General features: G+C 39.4%; 1 protein-coding gene across 2 annotated transcripts in view; it reads right to left on the reverse strand.

Annotated features, from left to right (window-relative positions):
• Positions 1 to 24170, reverse strand: part of SLC10A7 (solute carrier family 10 member 7) — a 139564-nt gene that overhangs the window by 86930 nt on the left and 28464 nt on the right. The window contains exon 5 of one of the 2 annotated variants that reach the window (XM_030946910.1): positions 5785 to 5823. The exons of the other annotated variant lie outside the window; for it this stretch is intronic. Within the exon in view, the coding sequence (XP_030802770.1) occupies positions 5785 to 5823 (39 nt within the window). The remainder of the gene's footprint in view (positions 1 to 5784; positions 5824 to 24170) is intronic. 2 annotated transcript variants of the gene reach the window in all.

The raw sequence follows: 24170 nt of genomic DNA on the forward strand, positions 1-24170 counted from the left end.
GAGTTCAGCATTAGTCATAGGCAGATTTTTTATTATTGTTTTACTTAGTAAAAACTTCTACATCTCATTCTATCTGACACCCACTCTGTCAGTTTGGCTTTGGGAGGGAGAGAGATGATCAATAAAGGAATGCTAGGATGGCTGCACATGCCCAGCAATCCCTGAAAATAATCATGTACATCTTTAAGCCTGTGCTAAAGGCTGTCTTTCACAGGAAGCTTTGTTATTCTGCCTTGCTTGTACCAAAATAGTACAAACTAACTCAAGTTTAGGTATTCAACTGAGCATGCTGTACACTGGAAGCTTGAGTACACTGTGAGAGTGAAGGTCTACATGTTTTGAGAAGTTACTTGGCAAAAAATCTGGAAACAGCCAGTGATGTCCAAGCTTTCATTGAGATTTCAGCTCCAGCTTGCAGAAATCAAAATGAGGATGTTAAATAACAACAAGAAATCTGAGCACCAACCATGAAATAAGTTACAGTGAGGCAACATAAGTGGCTCCCAAGATTATTTAAATGATAAACTTTTCCTGCCTGGTCCATACTATCTGGTTCAAACACTCACTGCTGCAGAGATCTGCCATCCCCTTCCACTCATGCCAAAAACAATCCTTCAAGGATAAGGTGCTTTTCCTAGTGGTTGATTAAGAGGGTGAACTTGCTCAGGACTTGGAGAACTACCCCGATCAAATTTGGAGCACAGACCAGCAGCATCACTGCTCACAGAGCAAGAGGAGACACTTCCGAGAGTGCAGCAGCTCTCCATAAAGCATCTCCACTTTGAAATTAAACAAGACTGAATCTAGAATTCAGCACCTGTTGTGAACAGACTTCCTGGCAAGATTTCTTTGTAAACAGCTAACAGAGTAAAAAGGGAATCCCAGATGACTGCTCTGCCCCTTTTCATACTGCAAAGACACAATTAAGACGGAACAAAGGGATACACAAACATGTGCCTGATTTTAGAAAAATATTTACTATGCTTATACTAGAAATGCTTAAGACAGATTATATTTATCCTAGAAATAACTAAGATTAAAAAAGTGATAATAAAAAAAGTCTCAAATAAACCTAAACCATTCAACATCCATTAAGGTAAAATAAAGTAAATAAATTCAGCCAATTGGTTATTTCCATATGGTTGGATTTCTTTAAATGGTAATGAAATCATTGCTAAAAAATCCATTGTTATTAAAATAAAAAAGTTGGCTCAGCCTACCAAAATTAGATTTGTAAGTTGCTGGTCATTCCCATAATTAAATCTGTGTCACAAATTTGCAAGAAAAATGGACACTATGACTAATGCATTTACTTGCAGCACTAGTGCTGTCAGGCTGTGTAAATCATTATGCCTGCTAAAGCAGACTAGATAAGAATTCCATACATTTTCATTAACCAGCTAAGCTTTGGGTATATGTGAGAAACTAACTTTATTCTCTGCTAGCTTTAGTTTGCATTTGGAGGACAATGTAAATAAAAATACTAGCCTTGATTTGATGAGCCATGTGGTGACTCCAAAAATTATTTGAGTGGCACAAACCAGCTCTGTCCCCTCTGAGAGATGGTCAGATAACAGAAAAAACCCACACATCCTTAGTTCGGACAAAGGAGATTAATGGAATGATGGGCACCTGACATGAGTCTCATTTCATCTATTATGTTTCAACAGAGAAAGAAAATCTAATCCATAGCAGCACTGGAGGAAGTCTCAAACAATGTTGTGCTGTTTTCTCAGGAGCCCAGTGGTCACCTGAGCAGTGTCCCCAGAACCCTCTATTTTCCTCTTGACTTCCTGTCCCCACAGGCCTACAGATCTCAGCTTCAGTTCTTTGTTGAAGGTGAAGCTGATGGCTGTTCCTTTCACACTCACTGTTCATAACCCCAAGGTACCAAAGAACCAGCCCACACTGACTCACACCCCAGGCTGGATATTCTTATGGGATTCCCAGCCCATGGTCTCAAGCAGAAAGGAGATTCATGAGAGGCAGAAAGATCAGACAAGACTGGTCCAGTCTAGCAATGCAGAGCATTTTGTGAGGACACAGAGTTCTGGAAGTCCATGTCCCACACACAAGGCATTACATTGTCACTGCAAACTGAGTGCAGCTCTCAGCCAAGCACGTCTCCAGGGCAGGAGCAGCCTCAGTGACAGCTGGACAAAGTCAAAGGAGCTGAACCACTCAGGCAAACACCATGGAACAACCAGCAGCACAGCATGTTTTGCAGTCTCCTGCCTATTGCTCTGTGATTTGCACATTTGCAAGGAACTTGTCTTCCTTTAGAAACAGAATAGAAATGCTTAGGAAGCATAGCAATGCATACAACATTAACAATTCTAGTAGACTAGACCTACACTTCACATTCCAGGCAATTTCTTCAGCCTTTAGGTGCAAAGTATTCTCTCCTCCAAGTGGAAACAGCTAACACAGTGCTTTCTATCTTAGCATGTGCATGCAACCTTGGGATAACCAACCACTCTGTATGAGTAAAACACTACCAGGTTATATTAAAATCCCATTAAGAGGAAAATCTGAAATCACTTCTTATGTTCCACAATTACTGTAAACCAAAGTGCTTAAACGAGGGGAGGAGATAATGATATTAACTACCCAGCTCAGAGCAATCCTCTGTGGTATGAGCCTGAATATTCTCTTGGCTGAAATTTATGTAAATTGAATTCATCTATCGTTAGTTATTACTAATCTAGCTATATAAAAACACTTTTCTGTAACAATTAGTTTTTTCAAACATTGGGTGTTAATTAGACCTGAGACATTATTAAACTAAGTCAATAAAATAATGTAAATATGTAGTGTATCATTCCATGTACTGTTTTGTCTGTATATTTATAGGAATATGGACTTTGGTGGAGTTAAAAAGGAATTACTTTGTGGTTGGCTGGCAGGTTTTGTAAATCTCTTTACCAGTGGAAACACCCCCAGGTCCTTAATCTAAGCGCATTTCTGCTCATCAAGACATATTTGGCATTTCTACATCTTGTATATCACAACATGTTCCACTTCGTCTAAATAAGCTGATCTCAGTATCATTCTACCATTATACTGAGTATTTTCCTGCAAACATTTTGTTCCACAACTTACTTTAATTTAACTTCTCAACACTATTTCCTAGTCTTAAGAGAAAAAAAAATGTCGTGGGGGCAGGAGAGCAATCAGAACAGCACATCTTTCAGCCCTTTTAAATCAGCCTGTTTGACACTATCAGACATAGGCACTGGCCCACAGGGTATAGTCTGAAAAGAGAAAACACTGTCCTGGCTTTGTCACTAGCGCCACAACCTGCCCACATGCTACACCTGGTGAGACAAGGAACACAAGAAAAACTTCAGCCTTGCTGAGCTCAGAGCCTTCCAAATAATCCCCATAAAGTTTTGGTCACAAAGGTCTGTAACTCCATCTAAGCCTGTTCACATACAGCTCATCATCAGACACTCCTAGGAAAAACACAGATGTGATTTAGATTCATCCTGAATTGAAGATACAGGAAGGACATAGCTTCTCCACCCATAGCCAAATCCCTAAGTTAGGCACCACTATAAACTGATGGATTCCCAAAAGCACTTCCACCAGGACCTTCCATTACGTTCTCAGAAACAAGCAAATTATTTTTACATTTTATAGAACAGTTTTGACTTCAAACAAATATATATATATACACACAAACACATAAGTACTTAATGCTTTGCCAGTTTTTCAACAGCAAACTTTCTTTGTAAGCGACCACATGCTTGTCAGTGCTCCATATCTGGAGCAGCTCAATTCAAAGTCACTGTGAAAATACTGGTAAACAACTCTGTCTACTTACTACTGACCCTGGCCTACTATCACATGTCAACCACAAGGTTTATACTATCAACTTCATAACTGGAAAAGTTGGTAATAACAAAGCACTCAGTAAATGTATTTGTGATTTGCTTTGTGTCATACACATGTATTCTCTACATAATAATTCTACTTTGAAATCATGACCATAACAAATGTTTAAATGTGTGGATATATTTGTAATTTAATAGCAACCGGTGTCTTTACCATGTTATTCTAAAAAAAACCAACAACTGTAATTAGAAAAAATCAGCTGGTACTATGGTTTCATTCTAGCTGATCTTTAATATTTTTGGAAAGTCTTTTCTGGGAACTTTGTAAGAATAATGTTTACTGCAATGCTGCTCCAACATTTGCAAAAACACCTGAAGGGAACAAAAAGTGAAATGAGGTAATTACACGTAAGCAGAACTTCCCAAGGATCATGAACTAAGACCAAAACCAAAATTAGGACTATTACATGAAAACAAAAACTAACTCCGCTTCTTAAGCTCAGATTTCTTCAAAGAGCTACAAACAACTACTAGAAATTGAAAATAGGTCTCTGTTGATTTACTAGGAGCCAGCATTGTAGTCAGCTGCAGTGGAGCCTAAATTCATAGTTGAAGGCAAAAAGTATCTCCAAGTGGCAGCTGAACTGAGCCTTTGGGTATTCACAGAAACCTCTTGAACTGAAAGCTGGAGAGGCAGGGAAACCAGGAGCTCGTGCCAAGCAACAAAGAGAAAATATCACACACAGACTTTAGAGTTTTTCCAACACTTCCACAGTTTGAGGCAGCCCCATAGAAGGAGAATATTAGGTAACACAAAGGACAAGTAGTTGGGAACTGATATTTTAAATATGTGAGAGGTTGTTCATACCCAAAAAATGTATATCCCACCTTCCTAACTTCAGCCTAGTCCCTCAAAAATGCAGCAGCACAACACAACGGCAAAATGCCACGTGACTTTGTCTCTTGCTAGTACAGTTCCATATACTGAAGGTTCTAAAAGTCAGCTTTTCATAAAATAAAAAAACCCCCAATGAATAAAAAGTGAGTTATTTTGTACTCACAGTTTTTATTTCAATTTTGTAATTTGGGTTCTTTTATCATTCATTCATTTTATACATCACAGTATAAAACTGAGACACAAGACTGGCATCATAACACTTACTTCTAAACATGTATAAATTTAATAAGAGCAAATTCAATTATTAGCTGTCTAAATAAACAATCAGTCAACACATAAAATATTTTTTTACTTAACATTCATTAGTATCTCTCTAAGCCACACATCAGTAAAAGAAATCTATTCTTTCTTTCTTCATAAATATATTTAGTGTTCTTTACTGTGTCCTTTCCAATGTTTGTAGACCATCAGGACCACAAATACTGCTTTTGCTTTTTAAAGAAACAGTTATATTTCCAGCTGGATTGATTGCTTTCCCATATCCAGCTATTTTAGTGTGTTCCTCAGAGACATGAGTGGCTTCACTGACAGTAAAATATGCTAAACAAATGACAAGTCACTGAGTAAATTAGCATCTACTCTCTGATCAGCTGGGTCATGTTTTCTTTTCAAAATCCATGGCCTCTTGATAGAAAATAATGAGTATTTGATGGGCCTTATTAGAAAAATCAATATATTGATGCCCATGTCTGAAACATCTGCATAATAATAGATTTTGTTAACCCATTAAGGAGAAAATTAAGATGTGTTTACACATTATTAATTTACCATGAGCAGAGACAATTTATTCACTACCTTTCTCAAGAGTTTAACAAAAAGAAAAGAAATTGAAATATCTGTATTTAAGGGCATGGCGACATAAACTGGAAGATGATTCAAATTTTTGCCATCTGAATCCACCAACAATTATATGAAAAAATCCAAACACACCAATGATACTGTTAAAAATGAGACTATTAAAGCACTTGCTATAAATACTGTGTTACTTACCAAAAAACTTCCAAAAGCAGAATTAAATATTGCAGCTGCCTAGAGAGAAAAAAAGGATAAATATCACCAATGGTGCAATAGCTATAGCGCAGGAACAAAATGTCCTTCCCCCACCCACCAAGCTATTAGAGTCTCCAAATACACACATACACAGAGACCATTAGGCAGTTAGCCACTGCTTAAAAAATTGCCAGTCGCCTGTAACTTATGAAGACTGATGGATTCTGGTTTGTGCATTCATAAATAATGTGCTGAAAGGGACAAAAGCCGGAGGAGAAGAAAATCTTTGCCGATGGATTGAAAAGGAATATCCACAAGAACTAAAAATATTACACAGAAGCTTGGTCTCACTACTTGTGCTCTAATTTGCCAGGAACATTTTCATATACTGACCTATTAATTAAAATAAACATTACCTGATTTAACTAAAATACTGCATTTTATACACTTTTTTAAAATTTTAATGGAATATTAATCTTGTAAATAAGCTACTTTAATAGTTCATCATAATAAAGTATTGACAGAGAGAATTTCCTGTAGCTTGACAAACAAATTTAAAATAGGAATAACAACAAAAAGAAATCCCACAATCTCCCATACTTCTGAGGCCAAAATGTCATTACTTTTCACTCCATAGTCTTTTAAAATAAGAAAATAAACAGTTTTGATAACGACTTAAGAAGTGTTTGTGCTTACCTAAATATCCAGGAAATATAAGATAGCAGTATTATTTCTCAATATGAACTCATTAAATTCCAGGAAGTTAAAACTTGAGTCTTGCATAGCGTTCCCCAATTACCAAGAAAGAACAGAAACTCTTGTATGGCAGCCAGTCTGATGATGAAAAGCCACACAGCAAAGGTAAGAGGAAAGGGAGGAGGGAAATCTACCATTTACGTGCCAGCTTAGAGTCAAATTAATCACCCTGGACACCTCCAGCCACAGATTAATAACAAGAGGCTGTTAGCGAGTTCAGCAAGTTTGAATAAAGTCCAAAATCAGGGTAGGAGCAGTAGCTGAACCTGCCTTCTGCTCCATAAGAGGATGCAATGAAAATGAATGGGTAATGAGATCCTTGGCTCTAGAGAGCTTAGCTTTCTTATTCAAGTTCATAATTAATTCAAAGCTTTGATAATTTCATTAGATTCCTCCTCTGCTGGCCCTATCAATAAAAGATGGCACCGGACCACAGCTCCTCAGTGGTCCAAATACAAAAACAAATGCAGACTGGGAAACCCTTGCTGACTTGCTCACTAACAGGGACAATGGCATATGGCACTCCATGTTGTGGAGGGAGCATCTGAATAGATACAGCTAAATAAAACATTATAGTTGACAGTTGTAAACTACAGTAACATATTTTAACACCTCTCTCTCATCAGCATTTCTTTTTTGAACATAAAAAAAAAGGAGGCACAAGTCCAAACAGCTTCTCTTGCCAGAGATCATAGCTGAAAGGAAGCGTGAGTAGTATAAACAATTCTTCAACAAGTGTGAATTAAATCAGGATTTTCTGCTTGTATTTGAAGCTGTGCAACTGACACTTTCATGTAGCAAGGCAAAGACACACTCTACCCATCCACACAAACCTAGAGCATGGCTACCAGTCTTGATTTGGGGATCATCTAGAGATATCACTTACTTAAAACAGGCTGCAATTCCACTTTCAGGAGAAATTCTGTATCTGGAAAGGTGTAAAGGAGAGATACTAGATGGTGGTATTTTGCCCATTATCAAACTTCTTTTATTCCTTCCTGATCCATCTGGTAGATATCTGGATTTTTTAAATAATCTCAAACATATAGCAGGGACTCATACAATAACCTTGGACAAATTTTATACTTCAGTTGTTTAACTAGTCATGCGCAAAAGTCACAAGTCACAACCAGTTCTGGAGTACACTAGTTTACAATTTTTAACTCCCTTTCTCTGATGTGTCAGAAATTATCCAGAGCAGATGATTAAACACTCATTACAGACAAAAGAAGAGAAAAAAAAGCCAGGAAGACTGCATATTAAGATACAATCATACAGATTATTTGCCTCAGCAAGGGAGGATTTACATATGTCAATTACTCTATCTGCAGTATTCTTTGTAAACATTTCCCCTGCAAAACAAACTTAGAAGTAATTTCTTCTCACAGTCACAGACCTGGGGCTTATATTTGTGATTCTGGCTCAGTTTAAACAAACTGGGCAAACTGAATCAAGTGCTCCAATTTGTAATTAAACATACCTAGTAGCATCACCCTGTAGAATTTGAACACTTTTGTGCTTCCAACTCCCTCCTATCAAAGGGATACATACCTCACAGGGCATTGTCAAAATTAATTCATTCCTTAAAAAGCCCTCTGAAATCCTTAGAGGGATGATACAAATAAACATTAGTGCTGACACATGATACAGCCAGGCTCTTCATTTTCTATTTGAAACATTTATTAGTCACTATTATTGCATCACTTTTTTTAGTGTTGGCTCTTTTTGTGTTTCAACAGATATCAGACTGTCTGCAGCCAGCCTAAATGAAACAATAAAACATGAAAACATTTGGGTGTCTTTATAATACTCCAAATTCAGCTTTGCATGTGTCTGGAAACCATTCATTGCATTTACCATTAGTGAGGGGAGAGCTCTCTATAAAATCCACAGTGAAGTCCTTTCAAAAGGTAAGTGCATAGCCATGTATTGAAATGTAAGGTCAGACTGTTAGAGTTCAGAAACACAATCACATATGCTGGTGCTTTTATTAAGAGCTCTGGGTGTCAGGGGTACTCAACCCAAATCTGACTCCGACCATACATTCGAGATGAACATGTTTTTATATTCTATCGTTATATAACTTTCATGTTAATTATTAAACTTATATTGTTCTATTGTATACATAGATTTCAGTCAAGCATGGCCCCTCATGGTTCCCCCTTAAATTTCTAACATAGTTTCTCATGATTCTTCTTATGATTATACAATAATTATATTTAATTACTAAACAATCATCACATCTAACAATTCTATCATTTATCGTACTGCTTACGCAGGCGCAATGATCTGGCAAAACACAAAGCCTAACATTTTCAGAGTCTATTTTCAACATTTTCCAGAGCCCCCATTATCAAGACCACATTCAAAAGCAGCAGAATCAACAAGACAAATTTTCTAGGTTTGCACCAACTCAAGAGATGTGACGGAAAGTCACTGCCAGGACTCTCAACAAGCAAGTACAAGAGCATGGGCAGCATCACTTGAGTTAACAATTGTACATATTAGCTCCATTAAACAACAAATTCACTTACCATTGGGCAGGTGCAATTTCAGTCAACTCTGCATGGCACTGGGCTTGCTGAATGGGAATGCTGAGGGTCTACATTTCCAAGGAGAATTCCAAATGAGAAATGACCAGGCCACCTGGGAAGGACACCTATCTGGCAGCACTTGGCAGAAACTCCTCTCATACCAGAGTCTAGCACAAAACTTCAGCCCTGCATCCCTCCCCTTTTCCTGGAATATATGTATGGAAAACACTGCTTAGATTTCTACAGTGGCAGCAATGAGATCTAAGTCCTCCTGGCAACAAAGGCTGGTAAAAGATGGAAGAAAAGGGCAAAGCCACTACCAAGGGGCTGAACCTGTCCCTCCAGGTGTGTATTCAAATGCAGCATCAAGTACGTGCAGCAGTCAAGTACATGTGACTGGGCAGCAGATCAAACAAGTGTGCTTAGAATTCAAGAATTAAATACAAAACACCTTCTGAATTTTATTCCATTGCCTTGTTTTTGGTACCAAGATAAACTATCTTGGAATTTATTAGACTAGATATTGTTTTGATAATAACATAGCCAGACTACATTAAACAACAGGAAAACACATCCTGGCCACATTTGGAACACCTGGGTCAAACAGCAACATTTTATCATTATCAGCAGGATAATGATAAAGAAATTGTTATGGACAACTAGACTGGAACTTTACTGCAGAGCACAGGGAAAGAACAGTGCCCCACAGCTTTGTATGTGGACCTCAGCAAAAAAAAAGAGATTTTCTCACCAATATGTGTATAGTGCTTCAATACCAAAACATTTGATTCTCCAGTGTCATTTGGCAGCCCTTAGGGAGACAACCTTCCTAGATGTATTTAAACCTATGCTGACCCCCAGGCACCCCACAGCTGGGACAGAACACCCCATGGACACCAGGGGCTGGCTGGCCTCAAGCCATCCCACTGAGGAAAGGACACTCCAGGGTCAAGGCCACAGATGCAGAGTAATGAAAGCAAACAGCCCCAGAACATCCTGGAAGGAAGCAGCCTGAGCATCATCCAGAGCTGTTGTGTGTCTCTCTGCCATTCCCTGCAGTTAAACCTGAGCACTAGGGGGATGTACTGCACACTAGTGGGATATGCAACTCAAGCAGCAGCAATAAGACTAATTATCCTATTTAACACACAAGGCACAGTGAAGGAGAATGAAAAACCCAGAAGAGCAGAAAAGAACTGGGAAGAGACAAGGACTCTCACAGTTCTAGTGCAGGATTATGCAGTAGAGGACAGAGAACACAATGTGGTAGTGTAAGATTTAACAGCATCCATGCTATTATTGCAAAATTTAATCGAACCACGTCTCCTATTTGACAGAAGGAGAAAGGGAAAAAAAAAAGAAAAGGACTGAAGAAAGTGATGGAAATTATTTGACCCAACAGAACAGAAAAGGAAATTTTATCTACCCAAAAAGATCAGTGTAGTTCGAAAAGGTGGAAGAAGGCAGGACATTAGAAGTAACTTGAATGAGTTGGCAGAGTCCCTTTAAACAACTCCTTCAATCTCCTATTTAAAAATAAAATCTTCTGTAAGTGTTACCACAGCTCATGTCTTAACTGCTGTTTCCAATAACAAGATGTTACATCTCTGTAGAAAGCTATTTGCCACAGCGCTGTTACTGCAAACAGAATATAAATATACCTAATAAGGTTTAATCTGTGTTGCTGTTCATAACTATTCATCTGAGTTCAGACAGGAAAAAAAAATATATTCAAGTTCCTGGTTTTGAGCACTAAATTGAATCAGGTGTCCTCTTCTCTTAAGAAAATTAAGTTGCTTTTGTGCAAGAGCGTTTTAATGAGAACAGAGCCTGCCGACATTGATAAATGGCAATGACACCAGAGAGAGCATGTAAGCAGGACAATATGCGCATGTTACAGTCTTACAGGCTATTTTTCACTGACTATCCTGAATGACTTCTCTGTTTCTTAAGGGGCCTATTAATCTCAAATTTAGTTATTACACAACGTTTATTTGAACATATATTCTGTGGATGATGACAGTTAATAAAGGAAATCTTTTACAAGCTGTATTTTTACATATTGTTCCAACTGCAGCTCCCAGTCGTTCTACTGTATTGATGGAATAACCTAGTTATGATGCAGCTTTAAAAAAGGCACATATATTCAGATTCCTTTCTAAGCATATGGGGACTCTTAAATAACTGTTAAAATGCATATAAAAATCCTGCTCCAGCATGGCAAAAATGAAAGAGGCAGTGTTAACTGCTCAACCAAATCTCCAGAAGCCCAGTTGCCCCCTCCAAGGCAAAGCACATGCCTTTTTAGCAATCCAGCATCATCTCTGGGAAACAAATAGGGTCTGGATTTGACTCTGATGTATGCACACTCCATACTGAATTCTCAGAAGCTGGAGAGTACATCTTACACATGACTCCAGCCCATGTGCTGTACATGTGATAGGGCAACACAACAGTTGTATCATGTTTAAAGCAAAACAAAAAACACACAAAACTACCAACTATCCAAACACACAAAATATGAAAAACACAAAATCCCCACAAAACAAAACAAACTAAACCCCACAAAACTTTGATACCAACTACATTTTGAGTCCAATGAAATCTTCCCAAAAAAGTGTGTTGATGTTCAAAAAGTCTCTTATAAAATACCACATTACTCTAATTATTTTAGTAGAGTAGAAATGTGCACAACCTTATGCTCTTATTTTAAAAAATTAATCAAAAAATCCAGAGAACCACAAACACACACACAAAAAACTACACCCACCAATCAAGAAGCCTCCAGAATATCAACCAAAAAACCCCAAAGTATGGAGGTGATGATGTATTTATCCACTGCCATGTCCCCTGTGGTCCAACACAATTTGCTGACTGAGAAAAAATAGCAAAGATATCACCTATTCCCCAACCCACCCATAGAGCTGTGCTGACAACATGAAAACCTTGCTTTATTTCAACTATGTTCAAGAACCATCAGTTCTATGGAAATGACACTGAAAAGGCACCAGATAAAGAAAACAGAATAACTAATCTGTTGTTTGTTTGTATTTCAGCAGGGGAACATCATCCAGAAAATGATGCTCTCTAAAACACAGCGCTGAGACCTCTGTTCCTGGCTGCCAGAGGTTGCCATCACTTGAGCAGAAGTTGGTGCTGCTTCAGGCAGGCACAGCATTCTGCCACAAGCAGAGCACAGAACCAAGCTGGGGCCTCTGCTGGCAGAGTTACTGCCTCTTACCAGCAAAGTTGTTTCTGTTGAAAATCAGTCTTTCATTCCCTAATTTTTGTAGTTCCTCATTTCCATCACCACCTTTTGGTAAATAATATTTACAAATACTAAAACATCTGGTAAAAGAAAAGCTTTTTGGACACACTTAGTTCTATGGTTCTTCCCATTGAAGGATTTCTCTGTTTCACCAATAATTTTAACAATGCTGAGGCAGATAAAGAAAACTATCCTGCTCACTTTATTTTTGTTAGAAATGCTAACTTGTCTCTACTGACAGCAACTGGGATGACTCAAGGGAGTTCTGGAGTGCCAGCATGGTATTTCTCACTCAGAGGCAGGAAGAGATGAAGAAAGACTAAAAACAAGGAGAGTATATGCATTAAAGTGGGATGTTGTTTGGTTTTTTTAGACAGTAAAACCAGAATGTAAACATTTGCTAACAATTCAAATGGCAAATATTAATCATTCAGATCTCAGGAACATTTATGTGTCACTCTGCAAATTTCCACCAATTCTAATATATAGAGGAGTAACAGGAAATCCATGTTTAGCAAAGGTTGGAAAGCAACACTACTGTATCTCATTTTACTTGAGATTACCTGTATAACTGAGCTCAATAAAAATAAAGACTTTTGTCATCAGAAAGATCACATGAATGAAGCCAGGAGGAAAGAACCTCTGTCAGGAGCTAGAATGTCCATTTTCATATTAAAGGAGGCAAGATTTGGTCTCCTCAGGTACAGAAGAGATGAGAGGCTTCATAAAGAGTGCACAGTGCCTGACTAGCCCATGTCATCAGCTGTACAGTGCTGTCACTTTGTTCATAATTTCTTTGCTTTATCCTAAATGGCAAAGATTTACCCACACCAGATGATCCTGTGGCTGTGTAGCAAACAAAACTTGTGTGATGTTCACAAGAAAAGCAGAAAAAAAAGTCATCTAGGCCATAATCAGAAATAAAAATGTAGGCAACATGCAAAGCCTTGTCTATTCCTCCCAAGGAATAGACAAGGTTGCCAAGGTTAAGGGAGTCTTCCTCTTTCCCAGCAGTACCCTGAAGATCTAATTTAATTTTCCCATCCTCCTGTCAGCTGCAGCTCAAAACACAAAATCACTCTCATAGGACACAGTTGTGCCTTCTGCTGTTGGCTCCTACGTCACACACCCTCAAAGGGGCTCAGTGACCTGAGCACCTACAGTGGACTTCTGATTACCAACATGAATAAACAGAGGCAGTTTCTCTTTTTTCCCTCTTCTACTTGAAAAATTGCAAATGCAAACATTGAGATGACTGCCCAGTGCCAGTGTAAACATTGGCGCAAGCAGTGATTTAAAGCTGACAGGCTGGTTACAACACAGACTTTCTCACACCGAATCCACACGTGCATAAACACCATGCTCCAGCATCTGACTTCGTCCTGCACAAACTTCATGTGGCTCTGACACACCAGAAAGCTCTGAGTTCCTCGAAAGACATCTAGCCAAACCTTTTTGCATGTATTTTTCCCCAAATAGAAAGCCCATTTCCATCATTTTCTAAGGGAAGAACAAGGTAATTTCTCTCTTGTACTCACATATTGAGAAGTATAAAGGTTAGCTGCCATACATCTGGCCTGTGAAATGCAGTTAGAGGGCAAAATGTTAAGAATGTAACAAGAATTTTACCAGAATTTAACCACTCTGGTATCAAAATTACCCACAAGCCTTATGCATATCATGCATTTCTTAGGGACTCCAGGTCTATCACCTTAGCAGTGAAGACACTGGGTCTCATACCAGGACAAACAGATTGTTGAACAATGATTTAATAAAGAAGGCTCAGCTGAACAGTGGTAAACAAGTACTGCCAACTTGTTCCACTCTTATGGTCAAACACTTCATAACTGTAAGAGACTGCCTCTCTAAAAAAAAAAAAAAGTCTGTGGAAGGTATCCTCAAAAGGATACAGAGCAATAACAACCTCCTGAACATACTTTTATTTAAGTTCACATTTTCTGAGATCTTAAGCTGTGATAAAAACACTTAAAGGTCTTGTCCCCTGATTCTCCTGGAGACACATCATCCATAACATGATTAGAGGTCTAGTTAAACAATACATCCTCCAATTCCAAAGAGTATTACTTCCCCATTGAAGTGAAATGAAAGCACAAGGCCACTTTTTAAAAGGTGCCCTTTGCATTTACTGTAAGGCTGTGCCTGCACCAGTATTTTTCTATAAATATCTCACTCATATTGCTTTCTGGGCAGCTAGCAGCAGAACCAGACATTTTAACTGCTATGCCTTCCAAACCAGCTCAGAATAGCATTGTTATGAAAGTCCCTGTCACTACCACCACTGGCAACAGCTTCACTATCAGTTGTGTAATGCCAGGAGATGGGGAACATAACAGTAGTGCAAGGAAGGCCACAGCATAGGGAGGCTGGGTGAAACAGCAGCTTTGTAAAATATAAATTAAGTGTGGCCCTCTGCACAGATCCATGAATCCTGAGCTCTGCAGCTTGTGTCAGAATTTGTCACCTCATCAACAAATGTCCATATTTCAAAGAAGAACAATTTATTTTTCCTTAACCTAGCCCAAAGGTTAGGCTTTACTATAAGCCAGTATTATATGGTACTGGAAATTCCCTTTTTATGAGCCAGCCAAAATTCTGCACACTGCAATATTGTGGTAGAGGTAGAGAGAGAAGGAAAAGTTGCATACAATAAGCAAGAGACCAACATAACAGCCACTGCATGGAAGATAAAAAGGAACAATCTTGATGCATGCAACTGCATTCTCTGAAATGCTGCTCAGCTACTTTCACCCTCCATATTAGCAATTCATATAACTACAACTTACACTTGCACAGAGTGAGAAAGCGCCTAAATGTGCATCTTTATATATTACACATCCCCAAAATATGCCCAAGGAATTCAGCAGTGGATCAGTAACAACTGAAGGTCCAAGCTACTTTTCTCTGACAACAAATTAACTACAGCATTGGTATTTACCACCACTCTTCTTCTGAATCATGCCTAAAGCATCTTTAAATTCTACTCAGATGGTTGTCCCATTTTTCAAGTGGACTGCTACATCCTCTAATCCAAAGGGGGTAGAAGAGGCTTGTCTTCCATGTAGTGCAAGCATTAATACTCAAATGCCAATCAAGTCTAGGTCAGGAACTTGGTTTCATAACTACTTGACAAGCAGCACAGTACATCATGAACTACAAATTTGCCAAAACTGTTCTTTAAAATTTTCCTTAATATTTGTATATATTTATTATGTAAACATATAAACAAAATATATAGCAACTCATTAGCAACTAAATTGAAGATATTTTTATTACTTCCTTAAAGTAACTTACTTGACTCTCTAATGGGTCATATAGACTACTATATAACCACTACTTCTCTAAAGAAAAGGTGGACAGAAAACTAAAACCTATGGGTTTCATGTACAAAATTCTACTCATGCTCTGTGGAGAGCAGAGGATCACCAGAAGCTGTGAGTTTGTTTTACTGCAAAAAGTTAAAAACTTGCCATTCACATTGAACATGAACTTTGTGGCACCATTCACTAAATTTTCCATTGACATCCAGAGCTGGCTGATAACTGGAATATGCAGCATAAGGGATACTGCAGTATTTAAACATGTGCTTTAACCCTAAGGTTCCCTATCTTTAGAATCACTACTTTTGGCCTCATGTTTGATATTTTCTGTTTTAATAATTTCATTCTGTTATTTTGCTGCTTTCAGCTGAATTTCTCTCATGCCTAGTGGAAGATGGCCTCTGTGACTGTTGCCACACAAAGCTTTCCAGCTGATCCACAATGCAGCACTGTTAACAAATTCTTACAATGCACTGAGAAGACACAGCCAGGGAGATCAGTTTACCATAAGAAATGGAAACACGGAACACCTAAGTTCTACTGAAAAATGTGGACTGCATGAAAACAATTTGTTTGCAAAACTGATCAAAGTTAACCTGACCTGGAACAAAATATTTACAAACACATCTTCCTGAAAGAATCAGGAAGCATTTCTGCAAAGTCTAAAGTGCATAAACGGGGGAAGAAGGAAAAAAAAACCACCCAAAAAGCACAAGAAAGGAAACATTCCCAATTTGAGAAAGTATGTAACTCAAGTTCCATATTCGCAGAGATGTTATTCAAGAACTATGCGCAGATACAATGTGAAAGAAAAACAAATACAATTTTTGAAGAATACACTCCTTCAACAAGAAAGCAATTCTTTTGTATCAGTGCTCCTATTTTTCACCATTTTGTGCAAAAACTATCTTCTTACCTGAACTCAAAAGCTGTAAAGACAGGCACAACACATTCTGATTTGCCTACAAAGAGCACCAGGGACACCTCGATAAAGAAATCAATAATTTTGTGTTAAGTACAAAGGCTCCAGCAGGACACAGAATGTTACTACCTGTTCTGTGATGGCTGTTCATGGGCACCCAGTGAGGCAAGGGCTATAGAAATGCTCAGTCATGCACAGAACATTCTGTATCTGCACTAAGCCTGCAGAAGCAGTCTAGATCCAGAGTTCTTTTTCACCACACAGTACTTCAGTAGCATAAGGTGCATAAGAGGACAACACTGTGCAAGAAGAATTCAGAGCTGCCAGGTCAGAAGTGTGGGAGCTGCCAGTTTTGCTGCACAGCAGGAGGTGCCCATGCCAAGACCTTCTTAAGAGCAAGGCAGAGCAGCTCTACATGTGAACACAAAGATAAGGAGCAGAACTCGGATACCAGATGTGTGAAGAGCAGAAAAAGACATCTTATACACTAGGAGCAGTCAAAAACTACATCTTTGACAAACACCAAGTACCAGCTCCATGAGCAGCACCTCATCTATTAAACAACTTTCTATCTGACACACTAGCTGTGTTTTGTAAAAATGGCTTTCACTTTCAAAAGTTCAATTTAGAGAACACCAATTTCTTTGACTAGTCAGTGATCAGCACTTTGGGATGTAAAACAGACAAATAAGGATGTTAGAAATCCCACCTGACTGGTATTTTGAATCACATTTTGCCACTGATAGAAGCTTGATAAAAGGCAGAGAAAGATTCAGTACATCAGACTGTATCATCATAAGGAAAAAAAACTCCAACTAAACACCAACCCCCCCCACATCTGTCTGTGGAACACATTTTCATCTCTCACATACATTCATTCTAAAACCCAGTCCCTGTTTAGTCAATTGTACTGCAGGAAAAACCTCAGAAAAATATCACAACATCGTCACCATCTCATTGAATCAAATCTCAATTTGCTCTAACACCATAACAAATGTATTCCTGTAATCTGTATCTATATCCTACTCCTGAAGTATCAACAAAATTCAGAGTGATATACTTATCTACAATACATAAAAGAATCATATCACCACTATAAGCTGTAGTGTAGCAATAGAGTGGCAGAGCATGAAACAGTAATCAAAGTCCTGAAAAATACACCATTGTCAGCACTGTACACTGGTACCAGTGTGTTATAGCACCTCGGTTTCAAATAAATCAACCTAAGTGCCTGCTTTGGTAAGCACTTCAAATTCACTGTACATCAGCATTAGGGGGGTAATGCACAAAGGAACAAATCAGGGAAGGGGACTTGTAAATAACAATTCAATTAGCAGATTTATATTACTCATTTCCTAATAAACTTCCTACCCACACCTACATGCAAACCCTCCTACAGCTTCCCCCCTTCATTTACATATCTGTGCAGGCCTGCTCCCTTTCCTTGCGAGCCCCTTTGCCCTTTCAATCATGAAGTATATTACTCCACTGTCAGAGCAAAGCAGTTCCTAACAACAGGGAGCCCAGCTGGGATAGGAAGAGGGCAGCAGGCTCAGGCATTAACATAATAATCCAACTGTGTTCCCCAGGCCCTTAGGGCACACAGCATATTAGGCAGCCCTCCTGCGCCTATGCCCAGCCAGCCTGCCGGATCACCTGCCCATCAACCTGTGGCAGCCGCCCCCACCTCGGCCGATCCAGCTCCTGCCAAGCCCCCATCCCCATTACCTTCCCACAAAAGACACATTTCCACACCTCAACGTGCCTGCTGCACATCCTTATTCTGCACTCCATTCGAATGCATCTTGCCATGCCATTTCCAGCCAACTCGCTCTCTGCCTTTTAACTTCTGGAAATTCTAGGGATAGGAACAGGACCTACTGCTGCTGCCAGCAGGATCCAGACCTTGGAACAAGAATTCAAGTACAAAGTACTGCTCTCCAGATGCAGCTTTCAGCCCTACGTATCCTCTGGATTCTTTCCTGAATGAAAGAGCAGGAAAAACCAAAGACACATGCCTTTGTTATTTCCGTGCCATGCCACCCAAGGAAACCAGTTTTGGGTGGGCTCACTTGTTCTAGCTGGGGTTTGGAATGCTGGAGGATTTTCAGCAGTAAAGTTATTTCACAATCTTTGGCACAAGGCCTGCCACCCCATAGAACACAGCTACTGGTTAAAAAAAAAAGTAGAACCCATAATGATTTCAGTGCACAAACACACATACTAGTTATTTCCAAGAATCACTATAATGCTGATTTCAGACACAAGACCTATGTAAACGTCCAATTTAAAGAAGGCTTAGAATAGTACTACTCTTCCCAACTAACATTTCTTAACACCTAAAAAATATTCCCACATTTCAAATGCTTTTGGTAGCAAACTACAACTCAGAATATTAATTTGCACATACTCTCTATCAAGCCCTTAAATAAATGTATTATGCAGTGCATTTCAGTGTAATTCTGTAAAAACCCTTTATTTACATGCTGCTTGTACAAACTACTTAACATAAAGAAAAATAAACACACTTGCCAGTGAAAAACAGTATTTTCCTCATATTATACAAGACAACCTCAGAGACTACTAGGAGAAAAGCTTCTGGTTCTAATATAACTTTTATTCTCATTAAAACATACATATTCTCTAATTACTCTTAACAATGGAAGGCACAACAGAAATGTAATACAGTCTTGTTAAAATAACATTTTGCAGACTGAGCAAAGCCCAATTTACTTGATCACTTGAGAAGCAAAATTTCCCTAACCTCATTAATTTTCATTAATCTAGCCCTCCCAGAGAAGGAAATATTCAGCAGCAAATGTGCATTTTATTTTAAATGCTTGGTTGTTATATTATCAGTAGAAAGAAGTGTTAAGCATAGTAATCCATGTCACAGTGGATGTCAAAGAAAGACCACAGAAAACAACATTAGCTATATTATTTAAATATTTTAGAAAGCAATCCTTAGGCAAGCTCTATTACTATTCCTCAAATACATAACACTAACAAAAAGTATGCATTATGGAAACCATGTCACATTTTAAAAACATTTGCTTACAAGCAATTAATTTTCCCAACACAGACATTCTTTCCTGCCATCACAGCCATAACTTGTTAGCAGCACACCCCTCTGAGCTGGGAAGGCGGCACAGTCAAAACAGCCCTTTGCCTTGAATTTATGCTGGGTCACAGGGTCACCAATAAAACACCAGGATAACCCAGGGGTTTGCTAAGTACTTCATGTAGTCAAGAGACTTCTTATACAGCCACAAGCTCATATATTACTATGACTTGATTTAGATTTTTTTAGGATCTGCAATTTAGAGAGGAAGGGCTTTGTCAACCTGCTTTTGATCCTTCCATCATCTCTTCTGCCACACAAGCCAATTCCCATCATTGTTGGCATAAAACTGAATAGCACTTGCAAAATTCACTACAGCTTTTCTCCTTCAACACCTCTAAACATAGATGGCTTTGCTCATCCAAAAGCCAGGAAAAGAAGCTGACATTTTTAATTATGAGAAATCATAGCTTTCTGGAGTTTGTTCAAATTAATTTCCTTTCTTCCTCACATTAGAAATCAAAAGCTCCACAAACTAAAGTAACAGCAAGTTGTTGTTGACATGCTGGAAAACCAGATATTCTACAACAAGAATTCTCTACCAAGAATTTGAGTATAATCAAGTCACCAAGCAGCTTTTGCTTGTGATTATTCACACACTGTCATGTGAAGACACCTTTTAAAAAGTTGCCATGTTAGTTACATTCCTCATTTTTCCAATGAATTCCAGTGTTGTGAATGGAACATGAGGCTGGAAATAAACTTGTGAATGGAAATAAAGATTTTCCTATTTATCTCATTACATGAGCTTTAGATCATGTCCCTGCCTCAATTATGTCAATATGAGATTTTTTAAAATTTGATTTTACACACCCAAAGGTCATAATGGCTCAGGTAAGGAAAACTGTGGCTTAAGTTTCTCATACAGCTTGGGTTGTCATGGGCTGTTCAAAACAGTAAACAGCCCCAAATCCACTAAACATAACAAATGCAGTATAGAGCAAAATATATACAGATACATTTCATTTGACAGCATAACCACAAAACACCTACATATTCCCTTGAAGTAACAAACTACAGATGTTGTGTTTTAATTTTCTGCATAATTTGCCCTTCAATTCAACCCTAAATTTCTTTTCTTTTACAACACTCCCTCTTGCTGACTGTTTGTAGAGCTCTTCCTCTTTCATAGTTCCTAAGGCTTTATACTTAAATACCAGACAGGAGCACATTTGTGACACAACTGTTTTCATCCCCACATAGCTGTGCCAGCTGGGCATCCCTGCCATCCCTAACCAGAGAACACTGTTCCCACAGAATTCTAGGGCACTGTGCCTTTGCTTCCTATATTTTTTCCTTCACAAAAGTTATTTCAAATTCATAGACTCTCTGGTAATAGAAGCACCCAGAATGAAGCAGCATTCATTAATATGCAATGTAACACCTTAATGTACTCAAATTTATTCAGCTTGTTGTGGTGGGTTGACCTTGGCTGGATGCCAGGGTCCTACCAAAGCCACTTTATCGCTCTCCTCTTCAGCAGGACAGGGGAGAGAAAAATATAACACAACACTGGTGGATTGATACCAAGACAGAGGGAAATCACTCACCCATTTACTGTCATGGGCAAAACAACTCTAATTTTGGGAAGAAATAATTTTTTCCTCTATCAAATCAGAGCAGGATAACAAGAAATAAAATCAAATCTTAAAAACACCTTCCCCTCACCCTTCCTTTCTTTCCAGGCTTGATTCCCAAATTCTCTAATTCCTCCCCACCAGAGGTGCAGGGTGACAAGAAACAGAGCTTATAGTCAGTTCATCATACACTGCCTCCTCACACTCCTCTCCCCTGCTCTAGCATGCAGTATCCAACATGAGTCCTTCTCACAGGCTGCAGTTCTTCATAAACTGCTCCAGCCTGGATCCTTCTGCATGGGTGCAGTCCTTCAGGAACAGGCTGCTCCAGGACGGGTCCCTCACAGGGTCACAAGTCCTGCCAACAAACCTGCTCCAGCATGGGCTCCTCTCTCCATGGGTCTGAAAGCCCTGCCAGGAGCCTGCTCCAGGGCAGCCTTGCCCTAGAGTCACATCTTCCTTCAGGCACCCACCTGCTCCAGGTGGGTTTCTCCATGGGCTGCAGGTGCATCTGTCCATGGCTGCAGGGGCACAGCTGCCTCACCGTGGGCTGTACCAGGGGCTGCAGGGGAGCCTCAGCTCTGGCACCTGGAGCACCTCCTGCCCCTCCTTCTGCACTGGCCTGGCTGTCTGCAGGCCTGCTCCTCTCACATATTCTCACTCCTCTCTCCTGGCTGCTGTTGTGCAGAATCTTCTGCCCCTTCATAACAATATTATCCAGAGGTACAACCAGTGAGCACCTGCTGATGGGCCTTGGCCAGTGGCTGGAGCCAGCTGGCATTGGCTTCCTTGGGTGTGGGAGACACTTCCAGCAGCTTCTCACACACTACACCCTGTAGCACCCTGGCTTTGCCACACAAGTCCAACACACTTGTGTAAGGTATTTGCATCTGTTGCTGAGCCCACTCAAGGACCTGCATTGCTCTAAAGACAGTTTTCTGTAAACCCAAATAAAGAACTGCTTTACAGGTCCTTATAACGTTTCTTGGTACAGAAATGTGCCACATGCACAAGAAAGTGGAGGCCAATCTACTTGCAGAAGATATCAGTAATTTCACCAGTGCCAAACTCCAAGTACTTGTTTAATAACAACAAGTGTCTCCTAACTCCAGCTCTCAACATAAAAAGTTGTTAGCACGGCAGGGAGAAGTAGTTCTGCAGTGCTTTGCTCTGCTCCTGCACTGCATTGGAATCTCCCACATCACCTCAGATCCAGTCACCTTTTTACTTAAACTGGTGAGGTGGCACTAGTCATCAAAATATATGAATTTTACCAGCCTGAAAACACAGGAAGATGGCTGTGCCTCTACTTCTATAAACTCATCTAGTATTTGCTGGCTGTGTCACATTCTTGCTTTAACTGTAGTGGAATGGCTTCCAAGACTCTAGGCAGATAACAAAAGAGAATGAAGTGAAAGGAATTCTATTTCAGATATGTTGTAAATCCATCCAGAAAGGCTCTCCCCAAAACCTCACCTAGGGATTCTACACCTTCCTGGGAAGCAGCCTGCTGCCTGCGTGAGGTAACTCACAGGGAGGTCATACTCACTGGCCTTCACAGACACCACCTCATGGACACCTGGATTTTACCTACTCCAGTTCTGACTGTAACCTTCAACAGAACAGTGTAGACAAAATAAACTGCTGCAACACCTCCCAGAGGAACAACAGAGAAGGAAAAATAAGAAAAAAACAACCCACAAGGGTTGCGCAAAACAGAACTGAAATGTTATGAAGACCTCATTTCTTTCTGTTAGGATAGCCAGGAACAATGTTTTGAGCAGCAGGCAGCTGCCAAGCAGTCACAGTGCTTGTGTCTGGATTATGGCACAGGAATGGCAAGAAATGATCCAAAATCCAGGGTGCCAGCAGCCTTATGAAAACAGCTACTGCCTGCAAACCACTCCTGTGCAGCTCCCCCTTCCTGTGCAGCTCTGAGAAGCACAGTACCTGTGTCTCCATCCTATTCATATGATGAACCTCAGTGAAATTTACAGATGATGATTGGCTATACCTGCTGGTAGGCACAGATTAAATACCCTTGGCTCACAGGAAAGCTTCTCCCTCCCATTTCTTTAGATGGCAATTTGCTTTGAACAAAGCTTTGGGTGTGCAGCTGAACAGGAATGGGGACAATGGAGCAGCAGCCATGGCTGTGCCGGAAGATGCAGACAGCACCTTGTCACACCACCTGTGACAGAAGTGGAAGTACAAAAAAACCACAACAGACTTTCAGACAGGTCAGTTTTTGGGGTTTCTTGCTCAAATAAAATGGTTTGAAGTGAGACTATCAAGACTGAAACAGACAAGGCTATTCAACCCTTTAAAGCACTCTAGGGATCTTCACTTACTGCTCACTCAAAAATGCCTGTTATGATTGTTAAACACCTGCAACATAGACATTAAACCACACCAGAAACTCACACTTAAACATGCACATGCAGTATTTGCCCCACAAAATATCGTATAATGTTAAAGATAGTGAAATTATAGTGACCAGAACAACAACAGGTATCTCTGATAACTATTATTACTCAAAAGTCAGGGAAAATTGTTCAGTCTTCAATTCTACAACAACAGACAATGTTATTACTCAGTAAAATAGATATTCAACTCACAACCCTGCTATTTTTACCTGAGGATAAAAAAAGAGAAGCACAGAAGGCCAAAATCAGGTGTTCCTCTCTCTTTTCTCTCTCTCTAGGACTCAATTATTCCTCAAGCACTACAAGAATTCAGAGTCAGCACTTATAGTCTCAGTTTGTTATTTCAGAATGCATAACACAAGTGTTGATCACTAAAAATATTAATTGGCATTTAATTAGAAATACCAACAGGGGGGAAAGCAATGATATGCAGACATCCCATCC

This window comes from Camarhynchus parvulus, chromosome 4 (assembly GCF_901933205.1).
Source record: "Camarhynchus parvulus chromosome 4, STF_HiC, whole genome shotgun sequence".
NCBI classification, from domain to species: Eukaryota; Metazoa; Chordata; class Aves; order Passeriformes; family Thraupidae; genus Camarhynchus; species Camarhynchus parvulus.